General features: G+C 44.2%; 1 protein-coding gene across 1 annotated transcript in view; it reads right to left on the reverse strand.

The window, feature by feature from the left end:
- LOC121646282 (latent-transforming growth factor beta-binding protein 1) overlaps positions 1-25,405 on the reverse strand; it is a 97,188-nt gene extending 71,783 nt beyond the window's left edge. The window contains exons 1-4 of the mRNA XM_041995187.1: positions 25,350-25,405; positions 21,019-21,089; positions 7,833-8,262; positions 2,278-2,474 (exon numbers count right to left, since the gene is read on the reverse strand). Of these exons, the coding sequence (XP_041851121.1) occupies positions 2,278-2,474; positions 7,833-8,164 (529 nt within the window). The 5' untranslated portion in view covers positions 8,165-8,262; positions 21,019-21,089; positions 25,350-25,405. The remainder of the gene's footprint in view (positions 1-2,277; positions 2,475-7,832; positions 8,263-21,018; positions 21,090-25,349) is intronic.
- Positions 25,406-25,816: the final 411 nt, after the last annotated feature.

Consider the following 25,816-nt stretch of genomic DNA (forward strand, 5'->3'; position numbering starts at 1 on the left):
ATGTTAGGTCATGGAGGAGTGTTGTTCATGTTTAAAACATTATTCATGAAAAGTTGAGTACAAGTTCCTGGTTACAGACACCAAAGCCCACTTAAAAGAATAATTTCATGGAAACAATGAGAAAACTATATTTAAGCATGTCTAAATCTACTTGTTAAACTGCAAAGTTATTGTAAAATTTCTGATAAAACTGAAGTGTGCTGTAAAATAACAAGGTAGCATTGTATGAAATGTTAGCTAGTCAACAAGTCAAGAATGTTTTGGCAAGTTAACAGGCTAGATTTAGCATGCTAACACAGCTGAAACTGTGATACTAATTAACTAGCATGCTAAAAGTGGTTTTAACAAATAAAAATAGGCTCGATTTAGCATGCTAACACAGCTGCAAAGGTGTTACTAATTAGCCAGCATGCTACAAAGATATTTAACAAGTATTAGCATGCTAACACAGCTGAAAAGGTTGTGCTATTAACTAGCATGACGAAAGGATATTTTAAACCATTGCTAGTGTTTGCATGCTAAGATGAAAAGATTAATTAATTAGCATGAATGACTATCAAGCTGTGTTGGTTGAAAACATTTTCAGTGATTCTTCATTTTTTTTTTTTTTTTGTTTTTAACTACCCAAACAGTGAATAACCAAAGCTTTACTCTGTGATTCAGGTGATTTTGTTATAGACTTCAGTCAGGCTGTCATTTTAATGTCTTTTTACAAATCTTTAATCAAAATTTTCACAGCTATTTAATCTGATTTTTGTTTGTACACATATATCTGACTCAATGAGTAAAGAAAAAATTAAGATGAACTGCTTATTTTCTGGAAATCCAAAAAGATCCAATTCATCTTTCTCTTGCAGGAAAATTCTGGCAGGGAACTCAGGAGTTCCTACTGGCTGTTTCTAAACAAAATATCTCATTGACCTTAACTTTTTGTTTTTGTTTGTTTTTCTACAACTATTTCACAGCAGTGCTGCTCTAGTTTCACTGGTTTATGACATAACAGCTTTACCCCTTGGTTTATCAATTTGTGAGTAGACTACTTGTCAAACATTATTTTTTCCACAGAGGTAGGTTGCCCTCATATTGTCAAAGGATAAAGTTGAGTCTTATATCTGCAGAAACAAAACCTTAAGACCAAATCTGCTGGTGGCAGTAGCATAATGAATATTGTGGTCTTGTGAAGAGCTGATGTTTAAAAAAGGGCAAAAAGAAGGAGAGAGAGGAAAAAAACATTTCATGCCTGTTTAAGGTTTAAGGGACAGCTTTTAGCAGGACTTATCCAGCTTGTGGGTAATTTTTTGTTTTTTAAATAGTAAAAATGGTAAATGGTCCGTATTTATAGCTCTTTACATCATACATCCCATTCACACACTGATGACGGAAGCTGCCATGCAAGGCGCTCAACCATGACCCATCTGGAGCAATCAGGGGTTCGGTGTCTGAACTCAACTTGGCCAAGGATCGAACCGGCAACCCTCGGGTTACAAGATGACCGCTCTACCTTGCTGAGCCATGTCGCCTGTTAAGACTGTTTCACCTTAATCACCGTTATATTATAAATACTAGTTTTTTTATTATAGAAACTAGTTTTAGTATTTGAAATTAACTTGTCTAATACCACAAACACTGGTTTAAATAATCTAAACAAAACTGGAAAATTCTGCAGCAGGAAGCTGTTTCAGGGGGGACCTTTTTCACTGCTGCACCACTAAACATGCTGCAGAGCAGCTGTGTCAGTGAAGATGTTGAGCAGTGAAAATGGACAGGAAAAGTTCAGAAAGTGAAGCTGTAGCAGATGCTGGAGTTGAACATGACACCAGAATGAAGGCAAGTAACCACAGGCTAGTTTTAGCAGGCTAACTTGGCTGAAAAGGCAATACTAATTAACTACTGTGCTAAATGATGTTTTAGCATGTAAACACAGGCTAGTTTTAGCACGCTAACACGTCTGAAGCAGTATCAGTTATCTGAAGATACTTGGGTTTTAAAAGGTTGGACGTGGGCCAAACATCTTGTTACTGAAAATGATGTCCAGATAACGTAGTCAAACCCGGCAATCTGCTGTCCCACCTTGGCAACAGACATGCTTTGGAGTCGTACAGCCATTCTAGCCCCACTTCGCCAACATAAAGCCTGGTGACATACTCATTCCTGTCCTGAAGGGCATTTTCTCCTGACGCTATTGTAACTGAGCAACAAGTTGCAGTATAAAGACATTTTGTCACTAAGTGCTCATGAGCTGACCTTTGGGAGCAGCCAGGTGGATGTTGTACTCACCCCTCCGAGTGTGGGTAGTCTTCAGGCTGGTTTTAATTGATGAGGAGGAGGAGGATGAAGAGTTAGAGGAAGAGGTTGGGGTGTGAAGCTTCCTCTTCTCCTTTGTAATGTGTTTCATCAGCAGGGTGGTCATGTTGCCTCCTCTTCCTCCAGGTGATAAAATCTTCCTCAGAAGCATCGACTGAGCCTCCCTCAGACTGTCAGAAAAAAACATCAACATGCATCATATGAACATGTGAGGAGACCAGTTGCTGGAGTTTTAGGAGAGGAATGTTGTCCCATTCTGGTCTGATACAGGATTCTAGCTGCTCTACAGTCCTGGACCTTGGTTGCTGGATTTCTGCTTCCATGATGCTCCAGATCTTGTGTACTGGTGAAAGGTCTGGACTGCAGGCAGGCCAGTTCAGCAGCCGGACTCTTCTCCTGTGAAGCCATGCTGCTGTGATGGATGCAGGATGTGGTTCAGCATCGTCTTGCTGAAATCTGCAAGGTCTTCCCTGAAAGAGACGTTGTCTGGATGGGAGCAGATGTTGCTCTAAAACCTCCATGTACTTTTCAGCATTGATGGAGCCCAAACATCACCAGCATTCAGTTTAGACCGTCAACCTGGTCCCAAACACACAGAGATTCCTCCTGATTCTGAATCTTTTGATAATATCCACTTTAGATGGAGTCTTCCACTCTTTGGTGGACTTGACTGACCTGTTAATGATTTTTATCATAATTTTAGGCTTATACAGTGACCCAACTCTTCTAGAACTATCCAGTATCCAGAGTATAAATGCTGCACATTCACAGCTGATCTCAAAGCAGATCTGGAGGAAGACAAGTCAAAAATAAAAACCTCTTATAATACAATAAAGATGGGCATCAGAAAATGTGTTTTAGCTACATTTCACCAGATGTCCTCCTGTCCCTCCGCTCATCTGCTTCTCATGTGTCTATGTTTGGGGTTTATGTGCTTCATGTTTTGACCCGGTATGCACATCCTGTCGTCTGAAAGAAAGATTCAGAAAGGCCTTAAACAGTATGATGAAAAACAGTGGGGCTGAGTCCAGAGCTGACCATTGCTTCCAGAGACGCCCTGAAGTCTGATTCCAGTTTACTTTTCATCTCTGTTGTGTGTCTGAAGTCAGACGTTGCAGCTGCTGGTCGCCGGTAATGAGCGTGCTCAGTGGACAGTGTTGATAAAACTGATCCAGAAGAGAGAGATCTGAACATGTTCCAGCATCAACATATCGCATCGGATTTAATTCAGTCCAGAAAAAAGGACAAGCCAAACACTGTCCAGCTTGAACCCTCTGGAGGTCTGTTGGTTGTGGTCTGGATCAATAGTTCTCCAGCATTCTGAGGGTCTTTCAAAGTTTTTCATTTTCAGTTTTTTTCCCTCATTCTCATTCCAGTCCTGGTACCAGACCAGGTCCAGAGGAGCTAAGGTGTGACTCAGGCAGAAAAAAGGCTCGTAACGCAAGGGATGAACCAGAGTTGTGTCGATACTTAAGGTACAATTTAGTAAAACACCGGTTAAAACTGGATCTGTAGGCTCTTTGTCTCTGAGACGCATCATTTGTTCCCGTTTCTGTAGTTTTATGTGTGAAACCAGCAAAGATCAGACAGAAAACAGCAACAAGGTGATTCCAAAAGACCTGAACCAGGACCTGAGAGATGCACCTGGACCTTCAGCTGATCCATCTTCTGCTGGCTGAAGCCTCATCAGAGATGGTTTCCATGGAAACGGGGCTGTCAGGAAACCTGAAAAGGCTGAGTTTGTCACATGAATGGTAAATGGTCTGTATTTATACAGCGCTTTACTGTACCTGGAATGATACCCAAAGAGCTTTACATCATACATCACACACACATTCACACACACATTCACACACTGATGGTGGAAGCTGCCATGCAAGCCGCTAACCACGACCCATCAGGAGCAATTTGGAGTTCTGTGTCTTGCTCAGGGGCACGCAACGAGCCAAGGATCGAACCTTCAGGCTACAAGACGGCCACTCTATCCACTGAGCCACACCGCCCGATAACACAAGAACTAGACTGAAGATCAGTGAAAACAGGTCTGATGGAGGGACGGATCCTCCCCAGAACCCGGACCTTAGCGGGTCTGATGGAGGGACGGATCCTCCTCAGAACCCGGTCCTCAGCGGGTCTGATGGAGGGACGGATCCTCCTCAGAACCTGGTCCTCAGCGGGTCTGATGGAGGGACGGATCCTCCTCAGAACCCGGACCTCAGCGGGTCTGATGGAGGGACGGATCCTCCCCAGAACCCGGACCTCAGCGGGTCTGATGGAGGGACGGATCCTCCTCAGAACCCGGGCCTCAGCGGGTCTGATGGAGGGACGGATCCTCCCCAGAACCCGGGCCTCAGCGGGTCTGATGGAGGGACGGATCCTCCTCAGAACCCGGACCCGGACCTCAGCGGGTCTGATGGAGGGACGGATCCTCCTCAGAACCCGGACCTCAACATTACTGAAGCAGTGTGGGATCATCTGGACAGAGACCAGAACAAAAGGCAGAAACTTCCGAAGAACTTTGGAAAGTCCTTCAAGGATGCTGGAGAACTGTTCCTGGAGACCCTGATGAGGACTGAAGGGAACTAGTTTAGATATCAGCCATTATTCTAGTTTAGAAGATGAATTATTAAATGCTAAAAAAATGATTTATTTGGAAAAACAATTATGTGGAACCACTGGAATAACTGGAAACTAATGACTAAACACATCAGACCACGGACCTTCACAGCCAACAGTTATCACTTAACCACGAAAACTCCACTAGATCTCCTTGTGGTTTATCTCCTCCTCCACCAGGAGCGGTGGTGTGTAGCTCTGTGGGGTAAACTCTGATGGATATTTTATCCTTTAGCTGATCTACAGAAGTTTTCCAGCATTTCTATCCGTCCAGGAGGTTTACAATCCAGCCACTAAATGTAGTTTTATTCAGAGACTCTATCTGGTAAATCCACAATGATCCATGATAACATCATTATTTATCACATTTCACCATAAAAACATCACCATCACTACTATGTTGCTAAGAGACCTCTATTTAGACCTGGACATGATGATGAAGCCACTTCCTGTCAGACTTTCCACCAATCAGAGAGCTTAGATTGACGGTAACGTCCAATCAGGAGCAGCCAAAGATCAACCAGTGAGCAGAAAGTTCTATATGTGTTCGAAAAGAAGAAAAATAATGCTCCTCTATGGCTGGAATAAAGCCAAGAAGACGTTTCTGATGCACGGTGGCGCCACAAAGCAGCTGAGCTGGAGTTGGTTTAGTGAGGATAGCAGGTAAATAGTAGCAGGAATAACTGGAAATGAGGAAAAAGTGGAAACATGGAAATAGTTTCTGTTGTGTGTTTGTTTCAATAACAATATTTTTTCTCCTGAAAGCCAAGACTTGAGAGAACGATGAGATGAGAAAAGGTTTGGTCACTGTTGATCTGTGTGTTATTTCTACAAAGTTCTGTTAGTAATAAATTCTGCTTTCTTCTTCTGGTCGACCTTTATGCTGCTACATCTATTCATACATTCATTTTACATCTGATACAGGATTTAGATTTATGTTGGAATTCTGTTTCCTGGAATACTGAAAGGAAAAGTAAATCAAACATCTGGATACTGAGCCTAAAGAGGAATCTGATTAGACTCCCAGAATTCTCCGGAACTTGGTCTTCCCACAGCCTGTCCTGACCCCGGCTATGACCCCTGACCTCCACCTCTGACCAGTGACTCAGGATCAGATTCTAGTTTAATGCAGCTGCAGATCCGACTCTGAGACACTGACATGAAAATCCTCCTCAGCCGACTCATTTGGGTCTTTCAGAAACAATCAGGTCTTTCTTCTCTGGTGCTTCAAGGAACCACAAGCAGAGCTGCAGGACCCGATGAGTTTCTGTCTGCTTATAGAAGCTGTAAACTAGAAAGTAAAGGGCAGCCAGGTGTAGGAGGCGTTTACAGTAGGATCACAGCGCCACCTGCTGGTTGGACAAAGAGGTTCAACACCTGATGTCAGGACGAGTGAAACCAGGTCCAGGACATGAAAAACAAGGTGACTGAAAGGAGATGAGGAAACAAGGAGGGATGAGACCTGGTGAGGATGGGAGGACTTAAAGACGAGAAGATAAAAGACTAGAAAGGATGGACAAGGACACAAGGAGGGTCAAATGAATTCAAGCAGAGAGGAAGAGGAGGATATGAGGAAAGGACACGAAGGAGAAAAAGGAGAGAGGACAGGAGACAAAGGAATGACATGAGAGACAAGAAAAGGAGATACAAGGGAAGGTACAGATAAGAAGAAAATTATTTGAAACAAAGAAAGTAAATCAGAGAAGAAGAGAGAAGGAGACACAAGGAAATAACGAGAGGGAAAGGGAGGAGGTGAGGGGGTAGACATGAGGAGATAAGGGTATAAGGAAAGGAAACAAGGATAAAAGAGGAGGCTTAACTATGAATTCCCTTGTTCTGGAGCCTAAGCCTGGATGTCCAGGCGAGCTGAATGACTACAGACGTGTCCTCCACCTGCAACACACTGCTGATTCCCTGATGGAAAGCACCACCAGACCGTCCCTACCAGAGGTCCCACCTGGACGGAGGGCAGCACATCCCTCCGTTATCTGCTGGATCTGTTCTGCCTGCCTTCCTGTTCACGTGGTCCACAGCAGACAACTCTGAGACCGGCAGAAATATTCGGACGATGCAGCGATAGCAGCACGTATCAGAGATGGGCTGAAAGATGCGTCCAGACAGGAACTCTGCTCCTGAACAATGTGAAGATGAAGGAGTTGGTCCTGGATTTTCGCAGGACAGGGTTTGCATGGGTTCTCCGGCTTCCTCCCACCGTCCAAAATCATGCATGTAAGGTTAACTGGTCACTCTAAATCCTCCTTAGCAGTGAGCGTGAGCGTTTTTCTCTCAGTGTTGGACCTGTGATGGACTGGCGACCTGTCCAGGTGTACCTGCCTGCTCCACGTCTTCTACCAGTCTGTGGTGGCGAGCTCACTCTGCTACTGCTGCATCATAGAAAAGGACCAAAGGAGGCTGGACTCGCTGGTGAAAAACGCTTCTTCCGTGGTGGGTGTGAGGCGTGTTGGACAGAGAGGCTTCGGTTTGGCCCTGCTGCCATCAGCCAGCAGCAACGTTTAATCCCTCTGTGTGTCTTTATCTGACTTGTTGGCTGCACTGCTATTTATTTCATTCATCCAGTTATTGTCTGATTGCACTGTTTATTTTCTGTTTGCACTAATTTTAATAAGTTTTTATCTACTTATCTTTTTTTCTTTTTAAGGAGAGCTGTTTGGACAACAGTATTCCCCTTTTCAGGATTAATGAAGTCCGTCCATCCATAAAGAGAGAGAAGAGTAGGAGATGAGTGGAAGGAGAGAATAAAAGGATTTAAGGAGATGAGATGAGGAGGTTAGAGCAGACAAATGAATGGAGCAGAGATGGAGAGGAGACAAGTAAATAAAGGAGAAGGAATCAGGATCAGGAACTTGGGGAAAGAGGAGAGGTCAGAGGTCACAAGGAGTCTAGTTTGTTACCTTGGCATCTGCTTCAGCAGCCTCCTCTTCCCTCCTGTCAGACCTCCATCCTCCTTCAGCCCTGGACTAGACTTCAGCTCCAGGGTTTCCTCTGCTTGAGTTCCTGGACTAGACTCCAGAAGAACTGGCTCTGGATCTGCCCGGATCAAGCTCAGACTTCCCGAGGAGACTCGGTTCTCCTGCTTTATGTGTAAAAGTTGAACTCCCAAACTGTCCTCATGAGCAGGAGACAGATCCAGATCTGAAGCTTCTGGTCCAGCTCCAGACGGGACAGGCAAGCTGCTGCTTCTGGTGGAGGTGTTGGTGCCAGGTGGGGGTGAGGGGGTAGCCATGGAGAACTGGCATCTGTTACCACGGTAACCTCGTCTGCACACACAGGTGTTGGCATACCGACACACAGCTCCTTTACGACAGGGAGTGGAACATCTGGCTGCAGGAGGAGAGGACAGAACATCTGAAACAGCTGATCCGGGGACAAACATGTCCCAAACAAGACACAAACTCCCAGTTCCACCAGTAATACCAGTTCCATCACCAGAAAACAGATAATTAAGGTGATTAAATTGGTTTGAATACCTTGTTTTTATCAGCAACAATCTCAGAGAAACAATCTTTTTTTTTTTTGTTTTGTTTTCCGCCACCAACCCCAGAAGGCACCCACCACATGCCTGGGGGGGGAGGACAGGAGGACAGGAGGGGGAGGACGACAGCGGGAGAGCCCAGACCCACGGCACACCACCCCCAGGCCCATCCAGGTGGATGCAATCCCTCCCCACCCCACATGCACACCTATATCCTTGCACATACCCACTCATCCTGGCACATACACACACACAGCATAAACGTGCACACAAACCTCCCAGTCTCATTCCCTAAACACACCCCAGTCCCACCTCCTACGATCCCCGAACCCCACTTAGCCCCCTACAAACCCCTACACCCCTCCCGCCCCCGGACCATACCCTGGATCCCGGGACGGCAACCAGACACCAGAGCCTGCACCAGCCCAGCCCACGGCAGCACACCCAGGCAGGCCCAGACCCCCGGTACCAACCGACCCCTCCAGAGAAACAATCATTCTGGGAAGCTCTGAACCTTGCAGTCCCTGAGTGGACCATGAACTCCTCCAAGTCAGGTCTGAGTCCATCTGTCCGACAGCTGAAACTGAAACCATCTCATGCAGCAGAACAAAGATCCCAAACACAGCAGCAGATCTACACCAGAACCAAGACTGACCTGGTCCAGTCAGAGTCCAGACCTCATCCTGACTGAGATGCTGTGGTGGGACCTGCAGATGCTGCAAACCTCAATGAGCCGAAGCAACGTTGGAAAGGAAGCAGAATTCCGTCAAAACCACGCGAGAGCCTGATAACATCATCCATCCTTCCAGCTGCTGGAGCAGCTTCTACAAGCTGCTGGATTCTCCTCTGATTCTGACTTTTAGGTCACGTTGTCGGTCTTTAGACATCCAGATGATTTTTTAATGTCCTGATATGTAAAATTTTAGTTTTATTCTATGTCAAGACCCAAAACATCAGTTCAATGTATTTATCCTTTAGGGGCAATTTAAAAGACATGAGTAGCAGCACAATAAAAAGGACAGAACATCAGACAACATGAGGACACCGTGGTCTGGAGTGTGTGATGGGTCCTGTCAAATCCCGTGAGCTGCGTGGATTGATTGTCGGCTACAGAAGGCATCCAGATCTCTAACACGGTGTCCAATAACTTTAAATCAAGCAGTGGTGATGTTGTGTAAGCGTGACCAATCCTGCAGGCTGATGGTGAAAAACTAGGAGATGAAAGAAAAAGTCAGCACACTCGCAGTGAAGGAATGATACAAGATCCAGAGAATGTCCTTTTTCACTCTGAACAAGCTCAGCTTCTTAAGGATCTCCTTCACCTCCTATAGTCTCCTCCTCAGGACTTTTCCTTGAAACCATGATGAAGTAAAGAAAAGATGGTCAACGAAAATCTTTCAGACTCCAGAAAGACCACATATTAAACGCAAGTAGGGCCCCCCCGAGGGCATTAAACAGAATCCGTGGTTTAGGACGTGGTCAGAACTCTGCAGATTATGTAAACAACACTTCACGTCCACTCGCTGGAAATGTCTTAAGCAGCTCTGATCGGATCATAAAGCTCTGCAGTGGACTCTGTCCACCTCACCACAACCACACACATCTGTACCAAGCTGCTCACGCCTCCTCCCATTAACCCTGCAGAGGTGAGCAAACAGTGAGGACTTTAAACGACCCCTGCACCTTGATCCTAGAAAAACCAAAGCTGAGCCATTTGGCGTTTCTACCTTCCATGCCCAGAGGGCAGCCAAATGGCTGGATTAGTTTTAGCTAATATCCTAACTCAGGTGTGAACGACACTATTGTTCTGTAAATGAGATGTTCTGTGAGCAACCCCCCACACGTTGGCCAAGTTGTGGGGGGTTGCTCACTCTCACTCTCTTATTCACCTTCTTGGCTCCCAAATAAGAATGTGCAAGCTCACTGGCAAGCTCCACCAGGAAGTCCACCAGCTTCCCCTGCACAGTGGAGATGCTCAGCACAATATTTCTAAGACCAGTGTATGCACAACCTGTCTAGCAAGCTGCAACGACAAATGATATTTTCACATTATGATCAGAAAATTATTTTACCCTCTTTTTTTTAGCAAGAGATCGACACAGTCTGTCTTTTTCATTCCTTGATGACTTTTATTTCTGATGTACAAGATTTGAACAAGGAATCTTTTCTTATAGATGCAAGAAAGTGTACAAATAAATCAGTGCAGTGTGTGGGTGAAGTGATTGACATTTAAAATACTCAGTGCAATGAAGTTACAAAAATTTCACATGTTCCATGATGGTGGAATGTTCTCAGTGATTTTGACCTGCATTGTCTGAGCAGACTTGGCACTGCCATGCCACCTCCTTTCTGCATTTGCCACACGTGTACCTGTAGCAATCTACACAGCGCACAGTAGCGTGATTTCTCTTGCAACGACAGTTCACCTGGCACATTGCTCTTTTCCCTTGGTCGGGTGTGGGAGGTTGTTGGCGAAGAAGGTTCTCCTTGTTGACTTTCTTGGCTCCCAAATGTGACTGAGCAAGCTCACTGGCAAGCTCCACCAGGAAGTCCACCCGCCTCTCCTGCACCCCAGTGCACGCCTGATAAAGCACATAGGCATTCAATGCTGCCATGTCTATCATGTTGTAGAACACAGCGTTTGGCTTCTTCTTTCGTGTGTCTTCAGTCTCAACCACGCTGTGCATGCTGCTGAGGATGCAGACGGTCTTTCTCCGTTTAGGCGCATAGACAGTCAGTGTGACACCAGAGGTTGAAAACACCTGAGTACTGAATTCTTGGCGGTTCATAGCTTGTTTTGCTGAACCTGGAAGCTCCCGTCGAATCTTATTGACTGTGCCAAGGAGAGTGGTCTTCCGGTTGAGCAGTCGTTGCGCCAGTGATAGTGATGTGAAGAAGTTGTCTGTGGTCACAGTTCTTCCTTTGTCCATAAACGGTTCCATCAGCTTCATCACCACATTTTCAGAAAGTCTCTCTCCAGAAGGACGACTGGGGTCTTTTCCAAGATATGGGATGACATTGCACACATACTTAGATTTCGGGTCACATGCCACCCAGAACTTGATACCAAACTTGTCCGGTTTTGTTGCAATGTATTGCAAGAAACAGCAGCGAGTCTTTGACGGAAAAAGTTGTTCATCAATGGTGATGTGCCTGCCTGGGTTGTAGGATGAGATACAGTTGGAAACGAAAGACCTCCAAATATCAGCAATTGCAGCAAACCTGTCAGTCTCAGCTCGTTCACTACGTGTGTCCATGTCATCAAAGCGTAGGTGTTGCATGATGTCTTGGAAGCGGTTTCGAGCCATGATCCTGGTGATCAGTGGGTGGCCCAGTTTTGAAGACCATGTGTCACGCAGTGATGGAAGTCTAATTACCCCTCGCAAGAGAAGAATGGCAATAAACGCCATTAGTTCAGGGACGGCCATGAACCAACTGCTCTCCTCTGTCCGACATCCATGCTGAACAGTCCACTCCTGAACAGTCCACTCCTGAACAGTTCGAAGCATGTCAAGAGTGATGAAGCAGAGGAAGCTCTGTAGGCGACTGGACACCGTTCTTCTGACCAAAGCTGTCGGCTCTCCGTCTGTAGCATATGGTTCTACTGGGCTTTGATTGAAAGGCCTCCCCACCTGTTCTTCACACCATACTGTGCCGTCCTTTGCCTTCTCCACTGGCCCAGTGTGGGTCTCCACTCGACCTCTCTTTACTGGGGGCAGTGAAGTCTCCTCATCAGAAGAAACTTCAGAATCTGAGCTCATCTGAAGGACGATATCATCTCCATCTGAGTCGCAAGGGTTGACATGTCCAAAGCCTGCTGAGCGCTGTAGACTTTTGGCATCTTCACTTCTTGGCTTACCGTTGTTCACCATGAAAATCTTGAAGCTGTGAGTGAGCTATTTATCCACCTCAGTTCCCTAGTTTAGTCGTTCACACCGACGCCCACCATTTCACCAATTTGTGAAGCACCCACAACAATCCCACAATGTGGTGAAACCAGTTTTGATTTTGCTTTTCTGTTCCCAGGTCAAAAGGAATGTAATTATCTCTCATTTGAAATACTTGATTATGCTTTCCTTTTGGCATTTGTGGAAACAGAAACGTGATAATCTCTCACTTGAAAGCAAGCTGGGCGTACAATAGTGTGATGACGATGAAAACTCACATGACCAATGCTCAATAAAGGGTACATGAAAATGTGAGAAATGGTCAAAAGCACATATACCGTTTGTGGTGAGTGAAACTATACAGCACAGTTGAAAGCAGACTACAAGGCTCTTTTCAAGCACACTCCTCCCCCCAAGGAGTATTGCTTGAACAGCTAACGGCAGGTAATGGCTGTGTTTACAAATGTAAAGGTGCTAATTGTTGGCCATTGAATTGTTAATTTCAAACCGGGCAGCCTTTTGGCTGTACTCTGGGCATGGTAGAGGGGTAAGAAATCTCTGGGTTTTCTAGTGCTAAATGAAAAGGAGAACTTTATCTCTGCAAAAGGGTTCAGGGCTTTTTGGGCTTTTCATGGAACAAATAACTCAAAAGCTGAGAAACACCTGAGAAATTCATCAACATCATTTTATAATCAATCACTTCTAATTACACTAGCTGATGGAATCAAGTCAGAGATTCACAATACAGAAGGTGACGTTGTTGGGCACGTCCATCCCTCTATGAAGCACGTCCATCCCTTTATAAAGCACGTCCATCCCTTTATAAAGCACGTCCATCCCTTTATAAAGCAAGTCCATCCCTTTATAAAGCACGTCCATCCCTTTATAAAGCACGTCCATCCCTTTATAAAGCACGTCCATCCCTTTATGAAGCACGTCCATCCCTTTATGAAGCACGTCCATCCCTTTATAAAGCACGTCCATCCCTTTATGAAGCACGTCCATCCCTTTATGAAGCACGTCCATCCCTCTATAAAGCACGTCCATCCCTCTATGAAGCACATCCATCCCTCTATGAAGCACGTCCATCCCTCTATGAAGCACGTCCATCCCTTTATGAAGCACGCCCATCCCTTTATAAAGCACGTCCATCCCTTTATGAAGCACGTCCATCCCTCTATGAAGCACGTCCATCCCTCTATGAAGCACGTCCATCCCTCTATAAAGCACGTCCATCCCTCTATGAAGCACGTCCATCCCTCTATGAAGCACGTCCATCCCTTTATGAAGCAGGTCCATCCCTTTATAAAGCACGTCCATCCCTTTATGAAGCACGTCCATCCCTCTATGAAGCACGTCCATCCCTCTATGAAGCACGTCCATCCCTTTATGAAGCAGGTCCATCCCTTTATAAAGCACGTCCATCCCTTTATGAAGCACGTCCATCCCTCTATGAAGCACATCCATCCCTCTATGAAGCACGTCCATCCCTCTATGAAGCACGTCCATCCCTTTATGAAGCACGTCCATCCCTCTATTAAGCACGTCCATCCCTTTATAAAGCACGTCCATCCCTCTATGAAGCACGTCCATCCCTTTATGAAGCACGTCCATCGTCCATCCCTCTATAAAGCACGTCCATCCCTCTATGAAGCACGTCCATCCCTTCATAAAGCACGTCCATCCCTCTATGAAGCACGTCCATCCCTTCATAAAGCACGTCCATCCCTCTATGAAGCACGTCCATCCCTCTATGAAGCACGTCCATCGTCCATCCCTCTATGAAGCACGTCCATCCCTTCATAAAGCACGTCCATCCCTCTATGAAGCACGTCCATCCCTTTATAAAGCACGTCCATCCCTTTATAAAGCACGTCCATCCCTCTATGAAGCACGTCCATCCCTTTATAAAGCACGTCCATCCCTTTATAAAGCACGTCCATCCCTCTATGAAGCACGTCCATCCCTCTATGAAGCACGTCCATAGTCCATCCCTCTATGAAGCACGTCCATCCCTTCATAAAGCACGTCCATCCCTCTATGAAGCACGTCCATCCCTTCATAAAGCACGTCCATCCCTCTATGAAGCACGTCCATCCCTCTATGAAGCACGTCCATCGTCCATCCCTCTATGAAGCACGTCCATCCCTTCATAAAGCACGTCCATCCCTCTATGAAGCACGTCCATCCCTTTATAAAGCACGTCCATCCCTTTATAGGCAAGGCAAGGCAAGGCAGTTTATTTGTATAGCACATTTCATGTACAGGACAATTCAAAGTGCTTTACATAAAACAAAGACATTACAGATATTTAGAATAGTAAAAGGCATCAACACATAATCAACACATAATCACAATAAAATAATAAATTACATTAAAATGATTAAAAGCAAGATAAGTTAAAAAAAAGTTACCGTGCAGATTTCATGCATAGGCGCATGAGAAAAGAAAAGTTTTTAACCTGGATTTAAAAATGTCTACATTTGGGGAAAGTTTAATCTCCACTGGCAGTTTGTTCCATTTGTTTGCAGCATAACAGCTAAATGCTGCTTCTCCATGTTTAGTCTGGACTCTGGTCTGGACTAGTTGACCAGAGTCTTTGGATCTAAGAGCTCTGCTAGGTTTATATTCTCTGAACATATCACAGATGTATTCTGGGCCTAAACCATTCTGGGATTTGTAAATGATCAGAAGGGTTTTAAAATCTATTCTGTGACTGACTGGAAGCCAGTGTAAAGATTTTAAAACTGGTGTGATGTGTTCAGATCTCTTAGTCCTGGTTAAAACTCTAGCAGCAGCGTTCTGGATGAGCTGCAGATGTTTAATGCTCTTTTTAGGAAGTCCTGTTAAAAGACCATTACAGTAATCCAGTCTACTGGAGATGAATGCATGGATGAGTTTCTCTTGGTCTTTCTGGGAGACTAAACTTTTAATTCTGTTGATGTTTCTGAGCTGGTAAAAAGCTGTCTTAGTGACAGCTTTGATATGGCTGCTGAAAGTCAGATCTGAGTCTATCAACACTCCCAGGTTACGAACTTGGTTGGTAATTTTAAGAGCCCGAGTCTCCAGGTGTTTGCCAATGCTGACCCTCTTCTCTTTGCTACCAAACAGAATAATCTCAGTTTTGTCTTCATTTAATTGTAGGAAATTCTCCCTCATCCAGGTGTTTATTTGCTCCAGACACTGACACATTAAGTCTATTGGACTGCAGTCATCTGGTGACAGAGACACATAAAGTTGTGTATCATCTGCATAACTTTGATAACTAATGCTATAGTTTTGTAATATTTTACCCAAAGGGAGCATATACAAGTTGAACAGAAGAGGTCCAAGGACTGACCCCTGGGGGACTCCACAAGTCATGGCCACTCGCTCGGATTCATAGCTGCCGATTGTAACAAAATAACTCCGGCCTTCTAAATAGGACCTGAACCAGTTAAGGACCGCTCCAGAAAGTCCAACCCAGTTTTCCAGCCTGTGCAACAGGATTCTGTGATCTACAGTATCAAACGCAGCACTGAGATCCAACAGAACCAGGACTGATACTTGACCAGAATCGGTATTCAACCTAATGTCATTTAACACTTTGACCAGAGCTGTTTCAGTGCTGTGATGAGGTCGGAAGCCGGACTGAAATTTATCAAGATTTCCACTTTCATTTAAAAAGTCATGAAGCTGGTGAAATACAACTTTTTCAATAATCTTGGAAATAAAAGAGAGGTTAGAGACAGGTCTATAGTTGTTCATTATAGAGGCGTCTAGAGTCCTTTTCTTTAGGAGTGGCTTAATAGCAGCTATCTTTAGTGACTTGGGAAAAATGCCTGATGCCAGCGAGCTGTTAACTATCAGTAGGAGATCACTTTCTACTGAGGTAAAAACTGTTTTTAAAAAGTCGGATGGTATCATGTCCAGAGTGCATGTTGTTGATTTCAAATGCCAAACTGTTTCTTGTAGGACTTTTAAATTCACCATTTTAAATTGTGACATGACATCAGAATTATTTCCGGGTTTTAGACACAGACTAGTTTTCTTGTTTGACTGTGTGGAATTAATATTTTGCCTAATTGTTTTAATTTTTTGGCTAAAAAAGTTTGCAAATTGGTTGCATTTCTCAGTGGAAAGGAGCTCTGGGCTTATCTGTTTAGGAGGATTAGTAAGTTTTTCAATCATAGCAAACAGAGTGCGAGAATTGTTGACATTCCTGTTAATCATTCCAGATAAATGCAGCTCTCTGGCCTTGCACAACTCATTGTTATAGTTACGCAGGCTTTGTTTGTACAGCTCATAGTAAATTTGAAGTTTATTTTTCCGCCATTTCCGCTCAGTTTTTCTGCTTTCTCTTTTTAGGCTGGTAACCACAGTGGTGTTTCTCCATGGTGTTTTCTGTTTGCTCAAGTTGCTCTTGATTCTTATCGGTGCAACAGCATCCATTACATTCAAGACTTTCAGATTGAAATGATCCAGGAGTCCATCAACTGACTCTGCTCTGGTTGTTGGTAACATAGCTATGGCCTCCACAAACTTAGCACTTGTTCTTTCATTAATGTACCTCTTCCTAACGGAGAAGCAGGTTGGTTGAACATTCTGAGTGATCAGTAAATCAAACAAAATACAAAAATGGTCAGACAAGGCCAAGTCAGTGACCGCAGCAGAAGAAATATCAACACACTTTGAAATAACCAGGTCCAGAATGTGACCTCGAATGTGGGTCGGTTGTTTAACATGTTGCCACAAACCAAACATGTCCAATATGGAACAAAATTCCTTGACATTACCATCCGTCATGTTATCTATGTGAATGTTAAAATCCCCAGTTAAGATGAAATGGTTAAAATCAGTAGAGATAACCGACAATAATTCAGAAAATTCATCAATAAAATTTACACAGTGTCCTGGACGTCTGTAGATGATTAGAAATAGGATTTTAGGAATGCCCCTTAAAATAAAACTAAGATATTCAAAAGAAGTAAAATCACCAAATGACATTTCTTTACACTGGAATGAATCTTTAAATAAGGCAGCTTCTCCTCCCCCTTTCCTCCCGTTTCGACATTTATTCATAAAACTAAAATGAGGGGGTGCTGTTTCATTAAGAACTGTAGCACTTGTGTCTTCTGTTAATCATGTTTCTGTCAGAAAAAGAAAATCTAAACTGTGAGAAATGATGAAGTCATTAACTAACAGTGACTTGTTGGACAGAGATCTAACATTTAGTACAGCAGCTTTATGAAGTTTACACTGGTCTGTGTTGTATTCTGAGTTATACAAGGTACAGTTAACAGATTAGATCGATTCACCCCACAAGCTGACCGTGTTCGATTCCTTATTTTACTAACTAACACAGGAATCCTACTGGGTCCAGGCTTGATCTCAGAACAGCTGTCAGTAGTAGCAAAACTACAGCAAGGACCCTGAACGCATCATGGCATGTTATCTTTGTTGTGAATTCTGCTGCTCTGGGAACCTCCTCCCATGCCCTGCTCGGTCAGGACAGATGATCTAATAGGAGGATGAGGAGGGGGAGGGGGGGGAGCCCTGTATTTCTTGGTAGATGGTGGTCGCTGGGGTTCAGACCTGGATAGAGACATCCTTTTAAGACCTTGGGTGATGTGGAGAAGAGGGTCTGGTGAGGGGGGAGAGCTGGCAGTTGATCGCTTCTCTGCTGTGTCCTTCGCTCTTATCTGTACACTCATGTTTGGGTTTGCCGTCCCAACAGCATGACGCAAGTGTGCACCAAGTAATCTGCATCCAGTTAGATTTGGATGCACACCATCAGGTCTGAATCGCTCCTTACAGTTCCAAAAGATATTGAAGTTATCAATGAACTTTATCCCATGGGTGATACATGCGTTTGATAACCATGTGTTCAGGCCAAGAAGCCTACTGAAAAGTTCAATTCCTTTACCCGCTGTAGGAATGGGTCCTGAAATGTAAACATGGTGTGCTCCCAACTGACACAGTCTCTCCAACAGCAGAGAAAAGTCTTTTTTCAGGATCTCAGAGCCAATTTTCCTCCTCAGAATATCAAAAGACCCAGTGTGGACAATAATCTTCATACCATCTGGATGTGAAGACAGAATGGTCGGCAACATCTCTGTCAGTTCCCTGACTGATGTATCAAAAAGTGTTAAATTTTCCGTCTTTGCCATCCTGACATGCTGTGTTATAGAGTCCCCAATCAGAATTGTGTCTATTTGTTTTTGTGTGGAGGTGCCGATAGCTTCTCTAGTCCTCCTGTTTGTGGGATTTTGGCCTCTATAAAGCACGTCCATCTCTCTATGAAGCACGTCCATCGTCCATCCCTTTATGAAGCACGTCCATCCCTTTATAAAGCACGTCCATCCCTCTATGAAGCACGTCCACCCCTTTATGAAGCACGTCCATCGTCCATCCCTTTATGAAGCACGTCCATCCCTCTATGACAACGTTAACGGGACGAGGATCAGATGCGGTGCAATAAACTGGTTTCATGAACAAGGCAGTGAGTTCAGCTAACCTGCCCCACAGTGATCAGAGTTTAATCCGGTTAACAGCTCTGGCATGTGGTAGAGATCAGAAACTATGGAGCTCCATACATGCTTCATGCTATTCAGGGTCACTGAGGCTGGAGCTGATCCCACGAACCAGGAACCCTCCTGCAGTGAGACGACGGTGCTGACTACCACACCACTGAGCAGCAGAAATACGATGATGGTGTCCAGGCCTGTCCGTGTTAGTAGTCTGGTCATATTATTTTATCATCAGAACTCACCTGCTTCTTTTTTTTAAAGTGCTTTATTTGTATTTGATTTCCATTTAGTCCTTATTATGTGCAACACTGCTAAATACTACTTTCCCACACTGTTCTCACGCTGACTCATCAGATTTCTGCATACTGGATAAACCCTGAAGCGTCCCCTTGAGACATCTACGATTTTACAAGCTAGTAATGCAGCAGTCCCAGGACATGTTGCCATGGCAATGGGGAAAATGTCTACAAATCTTTCCACATGTATTTTATTGTGTATTTTAACAGCTTGACATGGTGATTTCCTAAACTTAGCCAAATAATTTTAATGCCTAATTTTAAAGGGGAAAACCTTTTCTTTCTCAATGTCTGAGAACAAAATGTGCTTCCATATCTGAAGTGATAACCAAAAGTCAGAGACAACACAAATCTTTCACTTTGTTGAGATCTATAGAGTTCTGTTACATCACAAGAGATATGCTGCCCCACTGGGATGATGAGCTTGCAGGTGAGTCCAGATCAGCTGTTGCTGTAGAGTAAAACAGCTGCTTTGTTGAAAGGCAACAGATAGCCTTATTTTGCGCCAATGCTGTAAGCATTAAGGCACACATTTTTTGTTTGTTTATTCCACAAGATTATTTTCATGTTTCCCTCCCAATTTTCAGCTCATAACTCCCCCCTCCCTCCCCTAGATTTGACTCAGCCCTCCCAAAAGTTATATAAAAAGGTGCATCTTGATCCAGAGAAGTACACGGTGATATTTGATGTACATAGGTCTCACGTTTTTTACGTAAAAACCAAGCAGCAACCTCTGGCAGTAAAATGAAAACAATTGCAGTTCCCCTCTCGTCCAGTAGGGGCTCCAAATCAGAGTAAATCCCCATACACTCCCATGTTAAGACCAACTTCACAGCAGAAATAAACATTAAAATTCTGTAATATTTGATATTCGTGGATTTTTAAGGGACACTGAAGAGTTGATCAGCTGGAAAACAATAGAGTCAGACTTTTTTTTTCATTATCATTCGGTCCGTGTTAACGTTCACTAAAGTGTCCTATGATATGCAAACTTAGTCATTTCAGTGGTTAAATTGATTCAACGTCCTACGTTACTGCTGGGAAATTCTCGTTGGCTAGATAGGATGTCCCAGTTCAGGGTCAGCATCCTTCGAAATGTGCAGACTACGTAGAGTACGGAGTGTCCTACGTAGTCTGTCCACTCCGAAGTCTGCTTACTGTTCGTGAAATGCGACAGCCTACCTAGCCAACCAGAATTTCCACTTGTGCTCCAGTCCTCTGTTGCCTAGCAACTGCAGATGTGACAGCTATCCAATTAAAGCATTTCCAGTAGCTAACGGTAGGCCGTTAGTGGTGTTATGCTGGCCTGTCAGCAGCTCTGGAAAGCTGTGATGAGGTTAAGGATCAGCAGGTAAAGAAAGAAGTCTGGCGTTACTTTTACACCCTCAAAAGCACAAATCCATGTTGCAGGAACCTGCTTTTACCCTGTAGGGGGCATTATGAGCTATTTTTTACCCACAAAATCCCGTTTTTAAGATAAATCTTTTAAAAAACTTGATTTGCGATGAGATTTTTTCCTGCAAGATGGATCAGAAGCAACTGTCTGTGGTCCAACTGCAGATGAGGGACATGTAAGTATTTGAGAATAAACCTGCCAGTTAAGTAATTTTGTCTCCGTTTTGTGTGTGGTAGTCAGAGCTCTCAGATCAAGGCCTGTAAGCTTTGATGAAGGGGGTTGGGGAGTGGAGGAGCTGCTGTGAACAGGGCTGTAAACTCTGAGCTGTAAAAGGGAGCTGTTGTTAACTTAAAAAACCTCTAAGCATCAGACTACAGTGTTTTTGGAAGCTGGACATCAATGTGAGCCCAAAAACAGGATGAGTGTATGGATAATATCAAGCAGGCCAACAATGATGCACTTTTATAAACCTGAGATCTAGTTTTAATAAAACTGCTCATTTTAAATAAATACTCACGTTTGGTGCATCTCCTGGTTTTAGGTGACAGAGTCCATCCAAGACAACACTGATCTCCACAAACATGAGGCCTGCAGAAAGAAAATCAATTTATCAGCTTCAGTTTCTGTGTTTGAACACATATGAGTCAATGAGGACTAAAAGAAATCTGGCCCAGTCCAGCTCCTCACTAACATGCTGCCAACACAAACAATACTGTACCAACTGACTTTACAAGAGTTCAAATACAGCATCTAAACCTGTGTGATCCCAGACTGCTGGGAAAACAAGTCAATTCACAGACAAACCCCGGCTGGGTCGCCCCCCACATCCTACACCTCATCAAAGTGACTTCACAGCTGCGTGCAACAGGAAGTGTGCAGAAATGTGCCAACAGGCTTGTTTAGGAAGCTGAAGGCGATGAGGAGGCGTCCGGCCGGCCTGACTTCACCCTGCAGCCCTCCCAACGTCCTGATCACAGCATCAGCTGTGGACCTTTTCAATATCTATATGATGTATTCATAAGAAAAAACTCAGACCTGATCCAGCTGAAAAATCTGCAGCTATTTAGACTGAAAATGGACCTGGTGGGACACATGCAGAGGGCGTTGGGACTAAACCGGTATCAGTTTCACATTAATCAGTAAGTGGAGTCAGGATTCAGGTTTCAGAGACAGGAAGCTGTGTTTGTGGAAGTGGCCTCTCGGCAGAGGATTTAGTCATTACTCACAGCATACTGCTCGTATTGTAGCAGAAGAGGAGGCCTCGCTAACCGTGTCCAAACACAGCTTTGCCAATGCAACACTGACCGGTTATGACCTCTTACGTTTCTGGGCTGTTTGCACTAGAGTCGGGAGAAATAAGGACATCACAGGGTTTCTGCAGCTTGACACCCCTGCACTGGAGTATTAGTTACTGGCCAAAGTAACGGCATTATGCATTATCTCAAATGAGCGCTGGACGGTTCACGTCTCCGCGTCGTCCATTTATTTCTGATGTTGGACACCTCGTCGGGCATTATCCCTTACTTAACGTATGTTCTGAGTTTCTGTTGCCACGGTTACAAACTAGCATTTAGCCTGCGCAATAACTTACAACAATAAGGCTGTTTGACCTTTTTTTAAAGGTGTCCTATAACACTTTTTAATGGACACCCTACATGATTATGAGAAATCAGATTAAAAGACCTTTTATACTTCTTTTACATACGAGTTCAGAGTTCACCTCCAAGTTCCAACGTCCGTTTCTGACAATAACAAACACAGCGACGGTGCAGGAGATCATGATGATTCTCAGAAAGAGATAAAAGGAAGCAGCTTGATGGTGGTTTGTCTGGCCACTAAATACGATGCAGCTGTTTCTTCTTCTTATTTTTTCCTTTCTCTGGTTGCACGTCACCTCTTCAACTCAACACTGCCCCCGTGGTTTACGGTGGTACTACTCCATTTACTATATCTCAGTACACATCTGCAAGCTTTCTGAAGATGAATCAAATTACGCACGTAACAGACGCAGCAGATGGATGAAGGTACTCAAATGATGTACTCAAAGAAATCCGATGATTGACCAGAAAATGACACCGTTTACATGAACATCAAAATCAAATATCTGTGAATAATCTGATTATTTCAATAGTTTCATCGTTATATTAACTCCTGAAATGTGATATTAGATAAAGGCTGGTCCTAATTTTACAATATATTATTATTAGATTTTTTTTAATCCTGTATGTAGTGATGTAACTCAGTCATTTCCAAAACGTCCAATCATTGTTGAACATGGCAGGACCCACGGTCTTTTACTGCTAATGTAAAAGCCAGCAGTCTTAGCAGTAGCTGCTACTGTAAGAGCCGGCAGTCTTAGCATTAGCTGCTACTGTAAGAGCCGGCAGTCTTAGCGTTAGCTGCTAATGTAAGAGCCAGCAGTCTTAGCGTTAGCTGCTAATGTAAGAGCCGGCAGTCTTAGCGTTAGCTGCTAATGTAAGAGCCCGCAGTCTTAGCGTTAGCTGCTAATGTTAGAGCCCGCAGTCTTAGCGTTAGCTGCTAATGTAAGAGCCTGCAGTCTTAGCGTTAGCTGCTAATGTTAGAGCCCGCAGTCTTAGCGTTAGCTGCTAATGTAAGAGCCCTCAGTCTTAGCGTTAGCTGCTTATGTAAGAGCCTGCAGTCTTAGCGTTAGCTGCTAATGTAAGAGCCCGCAGTCTTAGTGTTAGCTGCTAATGTAAGAGCCCGCAGTCTTAGGGTTAGCTGCTAATGTAAGAGCCCGCAGTCTTAGCGTTAGCTGCTTATGTAAGAGCCCGCAGTCTTAGCGTTAGTTGCTAATATAAGAGCCCGCAGTCTTAGGGTTAGCTGCTAATGTAAGAGCCCGCAGTCTTAGCGTTAGCTGCTTATGTAAGAGCCCGCAGTCTTAGCGTTAGTTGCTAATGTTAGAGCCCACAGTCTTAGCGTTAACGGCTAATGTTAGAGCTTGCAGTCTTAGCGTTAGCTGCTTACGTAAGAGCCCGCAGTCTTAGCGTTAGCTGCTAATGTTAGAGCCCGCAGTCTTAGCGTTAGCTGCTAATGTTAGAGCCCGCAGTCTTAGCGTTAGCTGCTAATGTAAGAGCCGGCAGTCTTAGCGTTAGCTGCTTATGTAAGAGCCCGCAGTCTTAGCGTTAGCTGCTTATGTAAGAGCCCGCAGTCTTAGCGTTAGCTGCTAATGTTAGAGCCCGCAGTCTTAGCGTTAGCTGCTAATGTTAGAGCCCGCAGTCTTAGCGTTAGCTGCTAATGTAAGAGCCGGCAGTCTTAGCGTTAACGGCTAATGTTAGAGCTCGCAGTCTTAGCGTTAGCTGCTTATGTAAGAGCCCGCAGTCTTAGCGTTAGCTGCTAATGTTAGAGCCCGCAGTCTTAGCGTTAGCTGCTAATGTAAGAGCCGGCAGTCTTAGCGTTAGCTGCTTATGTAAGAGCCCGCAGTCTTAGCGTTAGCTGCTAATGTTAGAGCCCGCAGTCTTAGTGTTAGCTGCTAATGTAAGCGCCCGCAGTCTTAGCGTTAGCTGCTAATGTAAGAGCCCGCAGTCTTAGCGTTAGCTGCTAATGTTAGAGCCCGCAGTCTTAGCGTTAGCTGCTAATGTTAGAGCCCGCAGTCTTAGCGTTAGCTGCTAATGTAAGAGCCCGCAGTCTTAGCGTTAGCTGCAAATGTAAGAGCCCGCAGTCTTAGCATTAGCTGCTTATGTAAGAGCCCGCAGTCTTAGCGTCAGCTGCTTATGTAAGAGCCTGCAGTCTTAGCGTCAGCTGCTTATGTAAGAGCCTGCAGTCTTAGCGTCAGCTGCTTATGTAAGAGCCTGCAGTCTTAGCGTTAGCTGCTAATGTGCTCACAGTGCTGCTGGTCCTTTAAGATAATGAAAGAAAACTAAAATGCTGCTGAAGGGAAAAGTGGACTTGAAGCTGGGGGACAGTTAGAGATGAGGGAGCTTTAAACAAGCTGCTTTCTGAAGCCTCTGTTCGCTTCCTCAAACAGCCTCAGCTTCAAAGACATTCTTCTTCTTTCACTGAGCAGTCTGTAGGAGATCACTTTTCATCTCCAGCTTCCTTCCATTCATCTTCCCACATAGTAAGCTGGAACAACAACTCAGAGAACAGCAGCACAAAAGAGAAGCTAAATAAATATGACAGAAAAATAAACCTGATGTTTGATGGAAAAACACAAATAAAGAAAACGGTTTTATTTAAATATTCTGGTTCTCTTTGTGGACTGTTAATTTAATTTCTTTTTATATTATCTATTTAATAAATGTATTTATTATTTAATTAATTTGCATTTATTTATGTATTTATTTGTTGTATTATGTTATTGATATTTATTTGTTTAATATCTAAAACCTACTTCTTTTATTCCATTGTTTTTTTTTTCCTGTATTTGTTTTATGTACTTGTAAATACATTCAAGAGTTAAAGGTTCAAAAAAAGAAAAGAAAAATGATGTCTGAGCTTATTTAGAATTAACTGGTCAGAAAACCAAACTGAAAATGTTTTGCTTATATTTGCTTATACCTACCGGCATAAATAAAGTTAATAATTTAAATCGAGGTCCAGCTGACAGCGTGCAGACCTGATATCGATGTTGTTGTCGGGTAAAGACATCAACAGAAAAAACGTCTGAATGTGTTTCAGAATTGAGCAACTGTAAACCAACACAGAACCTGAGCAAATCCAGAGGGAACAGCTGATGACGAGGATCCGGATTTCATGAAAAGGTTCCACATGTTGAGGCCACACCAGGCTAAAACATGAACTTCTCAGACATCTTCAACTATGAAGCACGGCGGTGGAAGTATTATGTAGGAGCAGAGATGCTACAGCATCACTGATTCAGCTTCTTACCAAAGAGATCTTGTACGAGGTCATCTGTCTGAACGCTTAAACAGAACTGGAGGTCAACCAGTCATCCTCAGACCGCCTGCTGCTAAGGGCCTCTACAGCAGGGTGCATCGGGTGGAAGGTGTTGTCTATGGTGTGTGCACTGAAAGCACCCGGATGCTGCCTAAACTCCAGTGTGAAGCGATGAACGCTACACACACTAAATGGACGCCATCTTCCTGACATCGCGGAAGGGGGGGGACTTCCGACCAGTTTTCCAGAGCTGGATGATGGTGGCCACCGACTCAGCGGTGCCGCTGCAGGCGGAGGCTGTTTAGTAGAGATGTGCGTATGAAGTCATTCGATCATAGTTCTGTTATAAACGGCAGCATGCTGCTGATCTCTTCTGTCTCTGACGACAGTTATGGATCTGATCATTTGTTGGAGGCTGCGGTTATACCGACTCCGCAGAGTTAGCACATGTAAATGTT

This window comes from Melanotaenia boesemani, chromosome 9 (genome assembly GCF_017639745.1).
Source record: "Melanotaenia boesemani isolate fMelBoe1 chromosome 9, fMelBoe1.pri, whole genome shotgun sequence".
Classification (NCBI taxonomy): Eukaryota; Metazoa; Chordata; class Actinopteri; order Atheriniformes; family Melanotaeniidae; genus Melanotaenia; species Melanotaenia boesemani.